At 40.6% G+C, this 19,463-nt stretch overlaps 1 protein-coding gene across 1 annotated transcript in view; it reads left to right on the top strand.

Annotated features, from left to right (window-relative positions):
• The window catches only part of PAPPA2 (pappalysin 2), a 320,885-nt gene that overhangs the window by 242,843 nt on the left and 58,579 nt on the right, over positions 1 to 19,463 (top strand). Inside the window, exons 17-19 of the mRNA XM_055582744.1 lie at positions 13,878 to 14,046; positions 15,422 to 15,557; positions 18,496 to 18,605. Coding sequence (XP_055438719.1) covers positions 13,878 to 14,046; positions 15,422 to 15,557; positions 18,496 to 18,605 — 415 coding nt within the window. The remainder of the gene's footprint in view (positions 1 to 13,877; positions 14,047 to 15,421; positions 15,558 to 18,495; positions 18,606 to 19,463) is intronic.

Below are 19,463 nucleotides of genomic sequence, written 5' to 3' on the forward strand. Positions count from 1 at the left end.
AGATGTCTGGATGGCATCACTGACTTGATGGATGTGAATCTGAGTGAACTCCGGGAGTTGGTGATGGACAGGGAGACCTGGCCTGCTGTGACTCATGGGGTCGCAAAGAGTCAGACATGACTGAGTGACTGAACCAAACTAAACTGAACTGATGGAAAGAACACATCTGAGTATTATTCTATTGGTGATGACAATTGAACAATACTCACAAAACCTAACTCTTCTTGAGTAACTAATAATGATCCGAGACTACAATTGTACACTATTGAGAAATATCGAACAACTAGAGGACACTGATAAATCTTATTATATGATAAAATAATAGTATAATGTAGAATAACATACTATGATATGATAATATACAACTTGAAATAATAATAGTAATACATTTGATTTAATAATTTATATTAATACTTATACTTAATGTAATACTTAATACAGTATTATAATACTACAATTTAATAATAAATACATTATTATCACCTCTTTCAGAGACTCAGAGTATTGTTAAGCAGCCATCCCATGGTCACTCAACCAATATATGATGTTAATTAAGCTCACTCTAACACCAAAGCCCATGCTCTTGGCTAACAACACTTTTGATCTTGAGTAAATTACTACATTTCTCTGAAGTTCTTTTTTCCACCTCTGCAAAATAATGGAAAATCTTGAGTGACTGTAAACTCTATAAGTCTATCTCAACATAATCAATGAGGAGAGTTAAAACTTTAGTACAATACCAGTGAGAGAAGTGGTACATGAAATTTGTTACCAGCAGGAAAAAAAGAAGCAAGGTTATTTATAAACATAAACACTACACAGACATGATCTTAGTAGGCAATATTTAAGGTACTACTTGGAGAGATTCTGATCTAGATGAATAGCCAAAATTTTATTCTTGGGTGTGAATTGTTCTCCATTCACACCCAAGAGGATGAGTTCTAGATCTTTCTTGAAGGCAGAATATTGCATACATTTATTAAGATTTCTAGAATTGAGTTTAAAGATTAAGCAAGTCTCTAAAACTTCTAAAGAAGAAGTTCTTCCAAATTCTTAGGAAGATTTTCCTTTGTGCAAGATTTCTCTCTTGGTTTAGTGCATACGTGCATGCCAAGTCACTTCAGTTGTATCTGACTCTTTGCAACCCTATGGACTGTAGCCCTCCAGGCTCCTCTGTCCATGGGGATTCTCCAGGAAAGAATGTATTAGAGTGGGTTGCCATGCCCTCCTCCAGGGGTTCTTCCCAACCCAGGGCTTGAACCTGCATCTCTTATGTCTCCTGCATTGGCCGGCATGTTCTTTACCACTAGCACCACTTGGGAAGTCCCTTGGCTTAGTATTAATAGTTAATTACACAGGTTCTGAGGTTAGTGAGATCTAAATTTGCATCCCCACTCTTCTAGTTATTAGCTCTTTGATCTTGGGCAAGTCATTGATCTCTATCAAAGAAAGAGGGATACTTACAAATTTTTACAAGGATTGAATGAGACAATAGATAGATGAACTGAGCACAGTTCTTAGTCTTATTCAGCTTCAAGTCAGCAATAGATGTTTATCAACATCATCATCTCCAACAGGTTACTGCTCCTTGTAAAATGACTGTTGCTTTTGGTGTGTTTAATGGGTAATCTTCTTTAGCCAGGAATCTACTCAGCTACATTTTTTATCAAGGGCTATCATCTCCCATTCTGTGGTTGGTTTCTATGCCCCAGAAAAACAACATAGAGACCAGAAAGACTGAAAGTGGCATTCCAAATGGGAAGTACAAGTCTTCAGTTACAGGGTGGTAAGGGAGTACATTTCCCCTGCATGAAGGAAAAAACACACATCAAAACAGAATGTTCATTAAATTAAGAAAAATGCTTGTACTTCCCTCCACCAGTCAGAACCCTCTCTGAATGTTTCATCTCATACCACTATGAGTTATCCAAACACTACAGTGGCTTCAAGTAGACCATGAAAAGGGGAAAGGGAGATGTGGCGAAAAGGAAACAGAAATTAAATCATCAACAAAATACAGGTGGACATACTTCAAAAATTAGGGTGGGCAAATACAGTCAAGCTGGTCTCAGAGGAGAAGGGAAGGGCATGTCCTTAGAGATATTGCCTAAATTTTTAGGCTTTTTTCATCTTTTTGAACCATAGCTTAATTTTCTGAGCTTCAGTTGATTTTATTCTACCATTGGAAGGGAGAGAAAGTCTTGGCAAATGAAATGAAATGCTCAGTTGAAACAAATGCTAAAAACCTTAAGTACCCTGGATTTGTATTTTAAAAAATTCAGTAAAAGAGTGTACTTAATTTTTAAGCTTTTTGTCATAACATCATGCATATACATACATGACTAGATACTGAAGTGAATAAACCTATGTATATAGAGACACATGTCCTAGCCATGATTTGCCAATTAATGGGTCACACTGTAATCTTTGTGAACACCCATGCATCTGTGAGAAACAGAAATTTGTTTTCTTTCCATTAAGACATTGTCTGGCTTTCTAATTAGTGTTTATAGTAAATACATTCAAAGTTTATCCTTGGAATGCTCAATTCTTTTGCCATTGTGGATACTGTGAGCTTTCGACTAATTTATTACAGCCTCTTTTGGCACAAAAGTGACTGAACCTCTGCTCCAAGCCTTGGCCACTCACATGCACACCTGGGTACAGGCCAGCTCGCTGCTGTAGGCTGCACAGGCTCAGGCGATTGGCATGCAGCCTTCACTTTGAACACAGCATTTGTTGAACTTAAAAATTTCCCTGTGACCTTCAATCCCAGACTAGGGAGAGTCTTATTGTAAAAACTGCCCTTTCTCTTCTAATATTATATTGACCACTGATTTCTCTATTCATCAGGAAAAATAACTTTAAAAATCTAGTAAGAATAAGTGCTGGGTTGTGAAATAGAAGCCAATAGGTTCTTCAACCCAGAATTTCTCTCTCTGATGCCCTTTACACTTCCTTTTTGCTTCTCTATCCAGTCTCGGGCTCCTGCCAAGTCCTTCTTCAGCATAGTGGGTGAGCATTTTGATTGTGAGCTTGGCTTTGTTCTTAAGGGTCAGGTCAGGCCCAGCTAATTTATGAACTGTCTCCTGAAGGATTCTGGGTGGGACAAAAATCTGAAGAATTAAGTAGGGTGGAAAGACTGAGTAGAATGTTAACATTCCACATTTTAATCACATACACACAGGGAAAGGATGGAGAGCTTGGTCATCCAAGCTAATAATTTCCCTGGCTTGTTGAGCCTTGTATGTGCCAGTCATTGGACTACATGCTATCTATACACTAACTTATAAAATCTTCTAGTGACCCTGTAAAGAAGCTCTCATCCCCATTTTTCAGATAGAAAAACCGAGAGAAGAAAATGTCAGGGAGTCAGGAAGGGCCACAGCTGGGCTTTGAGCATTGGTTTCCTGACTTTGTTGTCTGCTCTTAACCACACTGCACACCATCTTTCTGATGGGAATTTCTCAGTGTGGTCACTAACAGCCTGCTGAAGGCCACTATGACCTCTGACTCCTTCTCTTCAGTCAGGAAAAGCTGGCCAATATTAATCAGCCTTTCCATTCCAGCCCACATCAGACGGATGAGGCAAATTCAGGGTCTACCTGTGTGAATTCTGAAGTCATGACGTATGTCACAACTTGCCACTCATTCTCATAACTCACTAGTAGACTCAGGTCTCATCACTGCTGTGGCTTCTGGGCAAGAGCCATGTCAGGAACTTTGCTTTCTGGGAGACCAACAGTGATGGGCAGAATGGGGTCATGAACTCCCAGGTGAGGGTGTGGATGTGTGTACATTCTGTGAGCACTTTTCATCAGGCCTGTCTGTGAGTTGGACTGACCAGGAATAGGAATAGAACAACACTGAGAAGAAGAATTCTTCAACTATAAGCATTATGAAGATAACTGAGGGATTCCTTATGGATGAGAGAGCCCACCCTTTGAAATGGAATCCATGCAATTTGCAGCTCTTTTCTGCCAGACTTTTTTCCCATCCAGGCTCTTTTCTTCCTGCCCTGCCTCTTCCGCACAGAGGCTACATATATGCCTTTTTTCCATTTACACATTAGACCAACGCTTGAAACACAAACTGCCTTTTGCATCACTGGCTCTTGCATGCACTGCTCCTTCTGTGTGGAGGGCATTTCTCCTTCTCTAACAAACCCATCTTTAAGTGATCCCTTCCTGATAGCCTTCCTTCTGTTCCTCTTTGGGGCCCCACAGTTTAGTCTTCTGGCCTAATTATAGTATTAATATTTGTTTCTACAATAGCAGGACCTAATGCAATACATAGCACATACTAGTCCTTAATGAATATGTGTTGACTGAACATCAGTTCAGTTCAGTTCAGTCGCTCAGTCGTGTCCAACTCTTTGCGACCCCATGAACTGCAGCACGCCAGGCCTCCCTGTCCATCACCAACTCCCGGAGTTCACTCAGACTCACGTCCATCGAGTCAGTGATACCATCCAGACATCTCATCCTCTGTCGTCCCCTTCTCCTCCTGCCCCCAATCCCTCCCAGCATCAGGGTCTTTTCCAATGAATCAACTCTTCGCATGAGGTAGCCAAAGTATTGGAGTTTCAGGCTCAGCATCAGTCCTTCCAATGAGCACCCAGGACTGATCTCCTTTAGGATGGACTGGTTGGATCTCCTTGCAGTCCAAGGGACTTGCAAGAGTCTTCTCCAACACCACAGTTCAAAAGCATCAATTCTTCAGCGCTCAGCTTTCTTCACAGACTGAACATATGAATGGACAAATACAGGCATACCTCATTGTATTGCTCTTTGCTGTATTATGCTTTGTAGATAATTGTGTTTGTTTTACAAATTTAATGTTTGTGATAACCCTGTATTGAGCATTGAGCAAGTTTATTGGCACCATTTTTCTAATGGCATTTCCTCATTTTGTGTCTCTACATCACATTTTGGTAATTCTTGCGATGTTTCAAATCTTCCACCAGCAAAAGATTATGACTCACTAAAGGTCCTGATGATGGTTAGCATTTTTTAGCAATAAAGAATTTTTAAATTAATATATGTACATTTTTTAAATATAAAGCTATTGCACACTCAATAGATTATAGTATAGTGTAAACATAACTTTTATATGCACTGGGAAAACAACAAATGCCTACGACTTATTTTATTGTGATATTCACTTTATGGCAGTGGTCTGGAACTAAACCCACAATATCTTCAAGGTATGCCTGTGACTAAATGATAAAAAACAATGAAATCAAGAGATTCCTATTTAATGTTCCCATGTTTTAAACTCAGTTCATCACTGCATTTCAGTGTAATCACTAACTCTTCAACCACACACTGAAGGGAACAGATACAGAATTCTGAGGAATAATTTTAATAGTTATACATGTTTGGCTCTAAATTGTAGGCATTGGAGAAACCTCAGGATGTTTTTAGATCTGGAGGTAACCTGAGGAGATTTAGTAGGAAGATAGCTGTCAGCTGTGTGAAGAATGCATGAGAGGTGCCAAGAAACTAGTAGAAAAGAGGTTAAGTGGGGCTATTGAACTCGATCCCTGGGTCAGGAAGATCCCCTGGAGTAGGAAATGGCAAACCATTCCCGTATTCTTGCCTGGAAAACCTTATGGACAGAGGAGCCTGGCAGGCTACAGTCCATGGGGTCACAAAGAGTCAGACATGACTGATTGCACGTGTGCACACACACACACACACACACACACACATTGAACTTGAAGTGAGAGAGGCTAAAGGTTGGACAGTTTAGGCAGTGGTAGTGAGGGATGAAGAAGGGGCCCCAAACTTGAGGTAGGGGATCAGACTTAGGGGCAGGACATTATTGCATCTGCTAATTTGGAGACCTGAAAGTTCACAGCAGGAAATCCAAAGATAGAAGTGAGGGGTGGGACTTCAAAGGAGACTGGTGACCACATGATTGTAGGGGTCAGCAGATTGCTCATTCTCACAGGAGAGGCTCTATTTTACATGGAAGAGGAGCTTTGTAAGTTACAGGCACTTTTATAAGTCAGGGAAGAATGAAAGGTCAAAGCCCATGTGTCCAATGTGCTGGCCCTGCTGAACTGTTTCTCTTCTAGTCGAGTGGACTGGGGCTGGATTTCAGGCAGCCTGGTGTGAGAGAGGACAGGATAACTGCGATCGGCTGTGGACTAGCTATGCCTGGAGTCTGCTGCTCTCCGTTTAGGATGTTGGCTTGAGAAACCAGGTCTGCAGTTTGTTAATAAAGCTGGCTTGGTGTTTGGAAGCGCTGATGGTTCTGTCTGGGGTGGGGTAGAGGACCAGAGGACCGAGTCTTTTAAAATGGTCTAGAAGGCTAATTATTAAGCTTTAATGAGAATAGGAATCACTTGGAGACTTTGTTAAAATGCAGATTCTGAGTGAGTCTGAGTGGAGCCGTAGATTTTGCATTTGCAACAAGCTCCCTGGTGATTTCAGTGCTGCTGTTCTGCAGCCCCACTCAGAAGGGCGAGGATATTCTCAGTGAAGAGTCTTTCTAATTTTAACCCCCAAACGGACCATATGCCATGTAAAACATTGGGCCAATTAACACTTCGGTTTCCTAACCTATGTAATGGAAAGAATGACCTGGTTACTCCTCACTCTTACATTTCCATTTTCAGGATATTCTGCGTGGGGGGACTTTGAGATACTTAGTACAAAGGCACAAAGTAAAGGGAGGTAATTTATGTGCAGCTCCACTTCTAGTAACTCTAGTGCTTCCATATTATGACTTAAGGATTGGCATTAGACAGACCCTGGTATGGACATACCTCAGAAATAGTTGGGATTTGGTTCTAGACCACTGCAATAAATCAAATATTGTAATAAAGCAAGTCACACAAATTTTTTTGGTTTCCCAATGCACATAAAAGTTGTGTTTACATGATACTGTAGTCTCTTAAGTGTGCCATAGCATTATGTCTTAAAAACCAATGTACATAATTTAAAAATACTTTATTGCCAAAAAAAAAAGCTAACCATCATTTGCCAACACAGAGTTGCCAAAAACCTTCAGTTTGTAAAAACTGCAGTATCTATGAAGTGCAGTAAACAAAACACAACAAAATGAGGTATGCCTGTACTGATCCCTGCTCTGCCTTTAACCAGCTAGGTAACCTCAAGCTGGTTATTTTATTTTTCTAAACCTGCTTACTTAATCTATAAAATGAACATCTATACATTCATTGAACCTGTGTTTATTGGCACCTATTCCATACCAGACATTTTGCTGAGAGCTGAGGATATAACACTAAATGAGATTTTGCCCTCACCAAGCTCACAACCCAAAGGGGGAGATAGGAAAAAAAAATGAAATAATTACACAGTATGCATTCTATGTAAAAATGTACAGGTGTTTTGATGAAAGCCCAAAACATTAGAGGTATAAAATAAGGATACTCTTGGGTGGCAAACATTCTCCTTAGATAGGAAGACGAGCCCGCCATGGGAAGGAAAAAAAGAAAAGCACCAGAAGCAGAGAGAATGGTACTAACTTCCTTTGGCAGGAAAGAGCTTGAGCTGTGCTTGGGATTCCAAGTCCAGTGTGGACAAAGTAAGTGAGATGATTGGGGCATAGGATCAGTTCAGTTCAGCTGCTCAGTCGTGTCCAACTCTTTGCGATCCCGTAGACTGCAGCATGCCAGGCTTCCCTGTCTATCACCAACTCCTAGAGTTTGCTCAAATGCATGTCCATTGAGTCAGTGATGCCATCCAACCATCTCATCCTCTGTCATCCACTACTCCTCCTGCCTTTACTCTTTTCCACTTCAGGGTCTTTTCTAGTGAGTCAGTTCTTCGCATCAGGTGGCCAAAGTATTGGAGCTTCAGCTTCAGCATCAGTCCTTCCAATGAATATTCAGGACCGATTTCCTTTAGGATTGACTGGTTTGATCTCCTTGCATTCAAAGGGACTCTCGAGAGTCTTCCCCAGCACCACAGTTCAAAAGCATCAATTTTTTGGCGCTCAGCTTTTTTTATGGTCCAACTCTCACATCCATACATGGCTACTGGAAAAACCATACCTTTGACTATAAGGACCTTTGTTGGTAATGTCTCTGCTTTTTAATATGCTGTCTAGGTTTGTCATAGCTTTTCTTCGAAGGACATAGGATGAGGTCAGAAAAATTGGGGCTAGATCATGCAGGACCACATGAGCAAAAAAGTTTGGATTTTATTTTTCATGTAACAGGAGGCAATTGGAATATCCTAAGCAGGAAAATGACATTCTGATTTATTTATTTGTTTTTACAAAGTATCCCTCTGACTGGTGTTTCTGGACCAGGAAGGAAGGGGTCCAGAGGAAAAGTGAAGTCTCTAGTTGGGAGATGAGCGCTAAGAATGTGAGCTAGTGCTCACAGCAGTAGAGATGCAAGAGATGTGGGGACAGATGGAAATATTTGGGAGGTAAAACTAAGAGGCCCTACTGATGGAACATGAGCAAATGGGAGCTTGGGGAAAATATAAGATTGGGGTGAAGAGTGAAATCAAGGATGTCTCCTACATATCAAGTTTGGGCAACAGCATAGATGGTGGTATCATTTGTTGAGCTAGGAATGATTGGAGAAGAGCATGTGTGGAGAGAAAGGAATCAAGAACTCAGGTAATGATAGATCTTATCACACAGAATGGGTTTGAGGGGAAATGCTATAGATATATATCCTTCAGTACAATGCCTAGCACTTCAATACTCAGTATTTTATTGTTTTTCTGTTAATATTATTATTACTCATGAAGGACTCCTCATTGGAGACACCAGATGCCCTTGATCAGTAAAGACATGATAATTCCCTTGGACTCAATAATCGTACTTTTATTTTCTCCAATGGAAAATAAATATTACTTTTGAAAACCCTGCAGTGGTGATAGAAGGATGGGATAGACTCACGTGTGCCTCAAGCAACATCAGTCAAACTTTCAGCCAAGTTTTGATTACAAGATCTTTATTTCTGGCAATGATGTAAGAAGCAGAAAGAGCACAGCTGGATTTTCAGTACTAGGTGGATACCACATGTTCTGAAAATTGGAAAAAAGCATCTTCTAACTTGGAAATTGTGGTGATTTGTCTGGAGTAGTTAGAGGGAAAATAAATATAAACCTTCCCCTACCCCCAACCCTTCATGGTGCCATTTACAGAGTAAGTTGGCTGTAACTGTCCTCTTTGGTCTTTGCTAAACATCCAGTCTTTTGGCTGGTGTTGTTAGGTGGGTGATTTTGCGCTCTGATTTCTATACCTATGGTTTATTTTTACTAGCATAGGAAAGTAGCATAGATTTTAGCAGTCTGCCAACCTAACTACATATTAGACTGCTGACAAATTAAAAAATAAAAAGTGTGAGGCCAATTCCATGAAACTTAGACAATCTAGTTTTTATACAGTTCCTACATGAGTTTAACGGGCTGGTCTACAAATGTCATTTGGAAACCATTGTTCTAATGGTTGGGGTGTTACATTATGATTGCAAAACTCTGAATTCTATCCTTGCTTTTGCCAGTGACTAGCTTGCTGTGTGGCATTGAGCAAGTCAGTTCATAGTTATTAATGTGCAGTTTCCTGCCTGTAAAATGAGATGTTTTAGCCTCTCTTACTCCATCAGGATAAAGAAAATACAGAAAGCTTTGAGTCAGCAGAATATCTCAGTTGAAAGGCACTTGCACTAGATTATCAAAAAAGTCTTGGAATCTGTCCTGGTGAGGACCTGCCTGTGTGCTTTGTCTAATATCCAATACCATCCTTCTTTGAAATGCAAACTGATTCACTTCATGACATAAGAAATCTCTCTCTCTCTCTTTTTTAAATTCATACACATTATACAAAGAAGGTGGACCATTCTGAAAAAAACCAATGTTTTCATAATGATTTTTTAAGTGTCATAGACTACTCCTCAAGATCACCAAACTAGAAGAAACACAGAGGCAGTTTGGGTATCACTCGGGACTAAAGTTCTGCCTTTGCTATATAGGCTTTAGTCCTCTTCAGGGACCTACATGGAAATAAAATTTTCTGAAGCTGGGAGAAATACAAGACGCCCTCAATTCCTCCTGCAATCACAGTAGCTTTTTGAACAAAATGAAAAGAACCAGCCTATGGCACTCAAGTGTCAACCTCCATACCAGGGGCTCTTATTTCATAAACTCATATAGATATGCACCGTGGAGCTGTGATCACGACCGCCGGGGCTATGAGGAACGGACCAATCAAATGCTTTGTGAGAAGTCTGTGGGCGGAGCCTGAGTTGTGTCATCTGCTTGGGTGACATGCAGAAGCCAGCCCCTGTATAAGGGAGATGAAAACTGTGAGGAGAATCCTTGAGGTGGAGGGGGCATAGGAACTCTTATAAGAAGGAAAAGATATTCCCTAGGGAATCAGGACTCTCCCAGTCTGTCCCTTGTCCTGCCTGTAGTGCCTCCTCTGGGGCACCAATGTGAACTGTGCTGCTTCCGGCCACCTCACAGCCTTCTTCCTCCCCCATCACCGATATGACAGGTAGTTTGCAGCACAGGGCCGGTCACGTTGCCTGGGTACCACCCACAACATCCAACTCACTCTTCCCCAGCCAAGTGTGATCTGTCTACCCTCACCTCTGAGGTTATTAAACTGGCAAAGAGATATATAAAATCGACATTCTTGAATGGCTCTTCACTCTGGGCAAGGAAAGACAGGACTGTTTCCATGGTTTAAGCATTCCAACCAATTCAGAGAAAAATACCACATGAAGTCAAAATATTGTCGTCCTAGCCAAGCAAGGGTTTTCCTTTATAACCATGCTGACATGCAAGGTTTACAGCTTTGCCTCTCCCCTGGTGTCAATGGTATTGCCTGCTCTCTGCAGCCGGGGGATGTCAGTTCAGCCGAGGTGGGGGGCGGATTTCATCTATGGGACGTGGTAGAAAGGAGAGTCTCTGGGAGGATATAAACTCTGTAGTGTGAAAAAGGAGTAGAATATCCAGTCTTGGAGAGAGACAAACAAGAGCGTCATTATAGTAAAAAGAACTGCCTACACTTCCTTGAAGATAGATTTGAGAAGACATTTTGAAAATGTCATCTTCCTTTGGGGAAAGAAGCCATGTAGCACATAGTGCATGATTTCATTTATATCAAGTTCAAGAACAGGCAAAATAAATCCATGTTGATGAAAGTCAGAGAGTATGGATTGCAGGGATATTCAGTTGTGAAGGGAGATTTTTAGGGGGACTGGAAATTCTCTGTGTCTTGATCTGAGTGATGAGTACCCAAGTTATTCACATGTAAAAATTCTTGAGCTGTATACCGAGTTATGCAGTTTTCTATATGTAAGTTATTGCTCAATGCAAAAATTTCAAATGAATCTTCTTTTCTTTCTTTTTTTTTGGTCACACTTACAAATGTGGCATCTGAATAAAGGACTGTTCAGTAGAGAAGAGATGTTATGGATACTCAAAGTGGAGAAGAGATGTTATGGATACTCAAAGTGGAGAAGAGATGTTATGGATATTCAAAGTGGATTGTAGAGCATAACATGCAGAAGAACCTGACCCAGGAAGGACCATAGGATTCAATGGCAGGCTGATGTGGGTCCAAATCCTGTCTGCAGCTTTAACTGTGGATCTTTGAGCTAGCTTTAAATCTCTCAGGCTCAGTTTTCTTCTCTGAAATGTGGATAATATTTACCTTTAACTGATATTTGGGGGATTCGATGAAATTATGTGTGTAGGTATTTTGCCAAACACCTGAAATATAGCTCAAAAATAATATTTATTATTGACAGATACTAGACATATGTCCACATAAACTATGATGCTAAAGAATTCCAGTCATAAAATCAGCCTTCTTTCCTAGAATACTACTGGGGATGAAGGTATGAATATGAATCTAAATAACTGTTTAACCATAAATTAAGTACTCCTTCATGAATATCTAAATGGATACTGTTAAAATACGTTAAACTACTGTGGTGGTTTAGTAGCTAAGTCGTATTCGACTCTTGCGACCCCATGGACTGTAGCACGCTAGGCTCCTCTGTCCATGGGATTTTCCAGGCAAGAATACTGGAGGGCTGCCATTTCTTTCTCCAGGGGATCTTCCAGACCGAGGAATCGAACCCAGGTCTCCTGCATTGCAGGTGGATTCTTTACTGACTGAGATATGAGAGAAGCCCTTTAAACTATTAAAATATATAATGTTAAACTATTAAAATTTATAATGTTAAACTATTAAAATGTATAATGTTAAACTATTAAAATTTATTTAAATTACTCAAAATCAACTACATTCTGGGCTGTAGGATCTTGGTAAAATTACTGAACATCTTGGAGTAGTTTCTTCATCTATGAAATGGGAATGATAATACTACTTCAGTAGAGATATCCTGGTGATTTGGTTTACTAAAATATTTAGTGTGCTCTGCAGTGTGCTTAATGCACTGTGAGTTTTGGTTAAATAATTCAGTTTGGTAAATATTTCATTAATGCCTAATATAAGACAGATTTTTTGTTGTTGTTCTTGGGAATTGAAATTAAGAATAAAACACAATTGTTGCCTTCAGGCAGCTTCCAGCCTAGTAGACAAACATATACACATTTATAAAATAATTTGATAAATGTTATACTAGTATAATATTAGAATACTGGCATATAATATTAGAATACTGGCAAAGCATGCAGGAGGCATTGTACAGAAGTCCATTAAAAGTATGTGGGTGAGGGCCATATTTAAATTTTCAAAGGGCATCATGATACTGGAAAATAACAATTCAAGGCCATCATGTGATTGAATCAGTGGTTGTTGTTGTTTAGTCGCTAAGGCGTGTCTGACTCTGTAACCTCGTGGACTGTAGCCGGCCAGGCTCCTCTGTCCATGTGATTTCCCAGGCGAGAATACTGGAGTGGGTTGCCATTTCCTCCTCCATGGGATCTTCCTGACCCAGGGATTGAACCTGCTTCTCCTGCATTGGCAGGCAGGTTCTTTACCACTGAGCCACCAGGGAAGCCCTTGAATCAATGGACAAAGGATTATTTCTATTTTAGAATCACAAGATTATATGACTGGGAATGTTCTGAGTCAGAACTGGATGCGTTAAAACAGCAAATGGAAAGCACTTTCAGTTTGGCAATGAGTTAGGAAGGAAATGGGATGGAGTTTGAAGTGGTAAGACCTAATCCTACTGATTATCGACTACCTCAAATGCAGTTCTTCTGGGTGGAGGCCGTATCTCTGCATGGGAAGGAAGGGCAGTTATTCCAGGACAGTATTGAGTCATGTCTACTTTGAGAATCTGATGAAAGCTATGAATACTTTCCAAGAAAAAAAAAATGGACTTGCCAGCAAACAAAATGGCCATAGTCATTTCCAGCAATACTCTTGCCCTTATGAAATTCAGGGTAAGAGCTTCTGTTTTAAGAAGACCCCCCACTGCTGTATCTTTTCTCCTCTCTGGAGAACCAATAAATATTGGCAGCTTCATTGATTCCATTACCATATTAATACTGATGATCCTCAGATGATTTCTGGGTAGTCCCCTGAGTGTGTGATAACCTTTGCTGTACGCCATCCTACCTGGTATTTCCCAGTGCACTTAAGTGTGAGACTGCTCCAAGATGACAACATTAGAGAAAACCCAATTGCAAAATCTAGATGCTGCACAGATAGTTAACAAGGTCTCTGGAGAGGAATATACCAATATTACTACATAACAATGCAATCACTGCTGTAAAGTGCATTATTACTGTTTTTCCTTCCATGGCTTAGAAATTAGGATGAAGAGGTAAGACTCTGGGCTAACAAGAACCAACTGCTCCCGTCTATTGGCTAATCCTTGTCCCATGTTGCTGAGGGTCCAGACTTCTCCCATAACCCCCTTGAGGATTCTGATGGACTCTTTTGTTTTGTCTTGTCAGGAAGTCTCTGAAGATTCAGTGCCTGGAGAGTGGAATCTGGGAGCAAGGCAGCTGTGTCCCAGTGGTGTGCAAGCCCCCCTCCCCTGTATTTGAAGGCATGTATGAATGCACCAATGGCTTTGAGCTCGACAGCCAATGTTTGGTCAAATGTAACCAGGAAAGTAAAAGGGTAAGGATGACTTGAACTTTATTTTGGAGCAGGCTGTGCTCCAATCTTGGTGACCAATTCGAGAATGTTGAATAAAATAATCTAAATGAATGGCAACAGACAGGGGCTAAGTTGGGATTCTAACCAGAGATGTTGATATCATTTAATAGGGAATTCAGAAGATACTACGTTCTTGGAATATTCTCTCCTCTTGGATAAGAAGAACAACCTGATAGGTTAGATACCTGAGTAAACTGCAAAAAGGCTCAGATTCTGATTTGGCAATGTGATTTCCCCCAAACTAACTTGGCTAGAAATGCTGGTATCATACTTTTTAATAGAAAACAGTCTTGAACAGAAACACAAATTCCTCAGCAAAGGCAAAGCTGAAAGCACTGTTGGACTGTTGTTCTCCCTAGGATTTTGGCGCAAGAGGTCTCAAACAAAAACCACAGTCTTATCGTGGTTAGGCGACTAAAGTCAATTTTATTTTAGAAGCTTTTCAAGTACCCTACACAAACCAGAGACAGGAAGTTAAGCAGACTTCCTAAGCAGAGATCAATGACTTTACCTTCTCTCCTGGCATGTGCCTTTATCTCAATGTTCAGTACTCTAAGGTAAAGCCCACAGGACACATGTGAAAAGAATACGCCATGAAATGAGTCCCCTGGGAAATCAAGCACACCTGCTCGCACTAATTGTTTAAGGGCTCAAGGAGTTGGCCGGATGAAGGGAGAGTTTATCTGTAATTCTAAAATCTTATTTTCTTGAGCTTTGTGAGTTAGTGCTATTCTCTATGTTCTGCATATAAGATACTTAGTGATTACTGGGGACATGAAGCCAAGAGTTACACAAACAAGCACACATGTAGAGAAAGGGAATAGAACTTTGATGAGACAAAAAGCAGCTATGACGTGTCCATTCAACCAGACAGAAAAGCAAAAAGCACCTTCAGAAAAATTATGAATTAGTCCCACTGGCTCAAACTCATCTTGCAAAAAATCTGACATCTGCCACAAGCAGCATTTGTGGGAGAGTATGAATGGATCAATGCAAAAATGACACCATCTGGGAAAAAAATTTCCCAAGGCTATCTCAGAATACATGGGTCCCATTTGGTAGCTTACTGTATCCTTATATCCAAAGGAAAACACACTGTTAATGATTTTCTAATGACAAAATTATTCATGATTCCTTCACATCAAAACAGTAAAAAACTTGTCTTGACTTTTTTGGGGAAAAGTCAATAGCAACATAGTTTATTATCTTAATAGTGTCTTTTAGTCCAGGTTCTACAATTGGAGAACGCTACCATTTAAGCAGACTGCTTTTGCCCACACCCTAAAAGAAGTTAGCAAAACTATAACGTCCATGTTTTCAACTTTTGATATTCTAGCTTCCCATTCGCTGCACGAAGGAGGGAGTGTGGAGTGAGGAGTTCAAGTTATGCGAGAACCTGCAAGGGGAATGCCCACCACCCACCTCGGAGCTGAAACTCGTGGAGTACAAGTGTGAACAAGGATATGGGATAGGTATGTTTGGGAAGAGAGTCTGACTTCTGCTCTCAAGTAATCCTTCTATCAGGCCTGGCTGGGTCTTAGATCAGCTCCATCATTCTGCCTGAGGAGTGGACAGAAATCCAAGTTGACTTTGAGCTGCTTCAGTTAAAATGAAATTTATGACACTTTTTTTTTTTTCCCCACTCCTCCACACACATGTAATGTTGGTAGTGCTGCTGAGTGATTTGTGTAGTGTTTGGTCATGTTACCCAGTATAGCCTGAAAATGGATTGATTTTTGGTAGGAGTTGTAGTTCAAAGAGGAAAGGTGGGAATGTGTAGCCACATACCACACATGCATTGGACACCTGCTTCATACTCTCTGCTGCTGTACCTTGAGCAGAGAGTTCCCAAAGGAGCAATTTGAGATTGTCTTTGATTGCCTGGATCAGCAGCCATTCTTTCTCTATGGTGAACCTGGCTCCAGAACCTAGGGACAACTTTTCTTTTTTAATTGGGGGATAGTTGTTTTACAATGTGTTACTTTCTGCTGCACAGTGAAGTGAATAAGCTGCTGCTGCTGCTAAGTTGCTTCAGTCGTGTCCGACTCTGTGCGACCCCATAGACGGCAGCCCACCAGGCTCCCCCGTCCCTGGGATTCTCCAGGCAAGATCACTGGAGTGGGTTGCCATTTCCTTCTCCAAAGCATAAAAGTGAAAAGTGAAAGCGAAGTCACTCAGTTGTGTCCAACTCTTAGCGACCCCATGGACTGCAGCCCACCAGGCTCCTCCGTCCATGGGATTTTCCAGTCAAGAGTACTGGAGTGGGGTGCCATTGCCTTCTCTGCTCCTATAAGCTATATGTATGCATATATTCACCCTTTCTTGGACCCCCTCCCACCCCCCACCCCACCTATCTAGGTCATCACAGAGCACTAAGCTGAACTCCGTGTGTTATACAGCAGGTTCCCACTAGCTATCTATTTTACACATGGTAGTGTATAAATGTCAATGCTCCTCTCTCAATTCATCCCACCCTTCATTTGCCTCTTGTGTCCACGTGTATATTCTCTATGTCTGTGTCTCTATTCCTGCCCTACAAATAGGTTCGTCTGTACCATTTTTCTAGATTCCATATATAAGTATTCAGTTCAGTTCAGTTCAGTAGCTCAGTCATGTCCAACTCTTCATGACCCCATGAACTGCTGCACACCAGGCCTTCCTGTCCATCACCAACTCCCAGAGTCCACCCAAACCCATGTCCATTGAGTCGGTAGTACCATCCAACCATCTCACCCTCTGTCGTCCCCTTCTCCTCCTGCCCTCAATCTTTCCCAGCATCAAGGTCTTTTCCAATGATATATGTATTAATATACAATATTTGTTTTTCTCTTTCTGATTTACTACACTCTGTATGACAGTCTCTAGGTAGATCCATGTCTCTTCAAATGACTCAATTTCTTTCCTTTCTATGGCTAAATAATATTCCATTGTATATATGTGCTACATCTTCTTTATCCATTCATCTGTTGATAGATATTTAGGTTGCTTCCATGTCCTGGATATTGTAAATAGCGTTGTATTGAACATCTGGGCGCATATGTCTTTTCGAATTATGAAGCAAGTGAAGATAAAAGTCTCTGTGGCCAGGGATAATTTAAAGTGAAATTAACTCAAATTGGCTCTGTGTGAACTTAAGCATCATAGAAAAGAGATCCTGTTTGTGAAAAAAGTGTTGAGACTAACCCTAAGTTTTTAATTGCATGAGCAAGGAGTAATTTTCCAAGTCATTCTAACATGTGTAACGCCAGTAGATAAAACTTGAGCTAATGAGAAAGCTTGTTAGTTTCTGAGACTGTTTTTTACCATCTTCAATTTACTGTTTGCACTGAAAAATCTTGTGGCCAGACAAGGAGTAGTAAGATGCTGAGACTGTGCTTCTCGTGTGGTGCCTCATGAGAAAATTCTTATATCCCCACCCTCTAATTTCTACATTAATGTATCATATATTCACATGTGTAGAGTCCTTAAGATTCATGTAATTCTTTGAGTTATACAAGTCAGTGTAAAACAGGAATATAGATAACACTGAAAAGAAACTTGGTGATCATAAAATCTTTAGATGTGGAAATAGAGAACCTTGAGAGTCTGCCTTCTTTGAATAGAATTTTAGAAGATACTCAGGCTTCATGTACAAAGAAATAGAGTGGGATTTTCCTTTGAAAGGCCACCACAGAACCAAAATCTCTGCTTTTGATTTCTCCACATTTCCTCTTCTAATCAGTAGGTTTCTTGGCTACCAGAGTAATGATCTTCAGTGTTTCAGGCACTATAAATCCACCTTCATGATTTCTGGGCCATTTTCTCCCCAGTTAGTAAAGTTTTTAGATAATAGATCCTGCAATTATCAGCTTCAGGAAATCATATAAGCAGAAATGCTATTAAAAGTACTTAAAAGGCATCAACCAATCAGTATAGACCTTAGCTGGCCGGAGTCCTGGAGTGGGGTCTCAGAGGTCTGCAGAGCAGGAATTAAATCTTTTATTGCTGGGTCATACAGAGATTTCAGGGATTCTAGAGGAGGAGGTATATGTGACCAGAAAGGGGAAGAGCACTTGGAGCCAGGGACTTAACTTGGTGCAGTGGTTCTTTACTTGTGAGTGTAGGAGCATCCCTACAGGTGCATAGTCAATGAGTATCAGCCTTGCCTGTGACCATGTTAATGAGGTGATCTACAATGTAGAATGATGGACTGTATGGATATGAATTCGAGCAGACTTCCAGGAGACACTGGAGGACAGGGAAGCGTGGTGTGCTGCAGTCCATGATGTTGCAAAGAGTCAGACAAGACTTAGTGACTGAACAACAACAACACAATGTAGAAAGCAATTGTTTTTGAAAAATAAAGCTAATGATTCCAGGAAGTGAAACACTGAGATGCATGAAGTCTATCGTAAATTTCTGTTCCTTCAGGTGCAGTGTGTTCCCCATTGTGTACGGTCCTCCCTAATGATCCTGTAATCCTTCCTGAGAATGTCACTACTGACACTCTGGAGCACTGGATGGAACCGGTCAGAGTACAGGTGAGAAAAAGAGTCATTTTTATATGCTAAGGAGGTAAGACACTAAGCAATTCTCAACTGGCAGCATATTCCCAGGTGTAATTTCAGAGGCTTTCAAAGCATCCTTAGAACGAATAACCACACGGATCATTCCTAGAGAGAAGAACTGGAAATAAATAAGAAAAGAGAAAAGCTTGAGAAAAGATGACCCATATCCAAAGGAAAGTTTAACAGAATATAGAAGGATGACCGAGAGGCATAAAATATGATAATACAGGAAGGAAATTTAAAGAGAAAATTACCACTAATAAAAAAAAAAGATTGTAAATCAATTCTATTCCAATAAAAAGCGTTTTAAAAAATAAAACAGCAAAATGCAGGATAAACCAAAGTTATGAATAAAGATAAGAGAAGAGTAGAGAGGAAAAGATAAAACAATGAAAAAAACTGAAAACAGGGAAAGAATGATGAAAGGAAGTAAGAGAAGTTGACTTTATTTATTTAATTCATTTTATTTTTTAATGGCTGTGCTGGGTCTTCAGTGCTGTGCACGGGCTTTCTCTAGTTGTGGTTTGGGGACTCCAAGCTGCACAGGATTAAGCAGTGGCGCACAAGCTTAGCTGACTTGAGGCATGTGGGATCATCCTAACCAGGGATTGAACCCATGTCCTCTAATTGGCAGACAGATTCTTAACCGCTGGACCACCAGGGATGTCCCTCCCCTGGTTTCTTAACCACTTTATAGCTCCTGACTCGTAGTTACCTTACCTAATACTACTGGCATAACTCTTACTGAATTCAACATCCACACATCTGGTCCTTCTGAAACCTTGGTTCTCAGTTCCATGGCCTCCTCTGATCACCTTTACCTCCCTGACT

This window comes from Bubalus kerabau, chromosome 5 (genome assembly GCF_029407905.1).
Source record: "Bubalus kerabau isolate K-KA32 ecotype Philippines breed swamp buffalo chromosome 5, PCC_UOA_SB_1v2, whole genome shotgun sequence".
Taxonomy (NCBI): domain Eukaryota; kingdom Metazoa; phylum Chordata; class Mammalia; order Artiodactyla; family Bovidae; genus Bubalus; species Bubalus kerabau.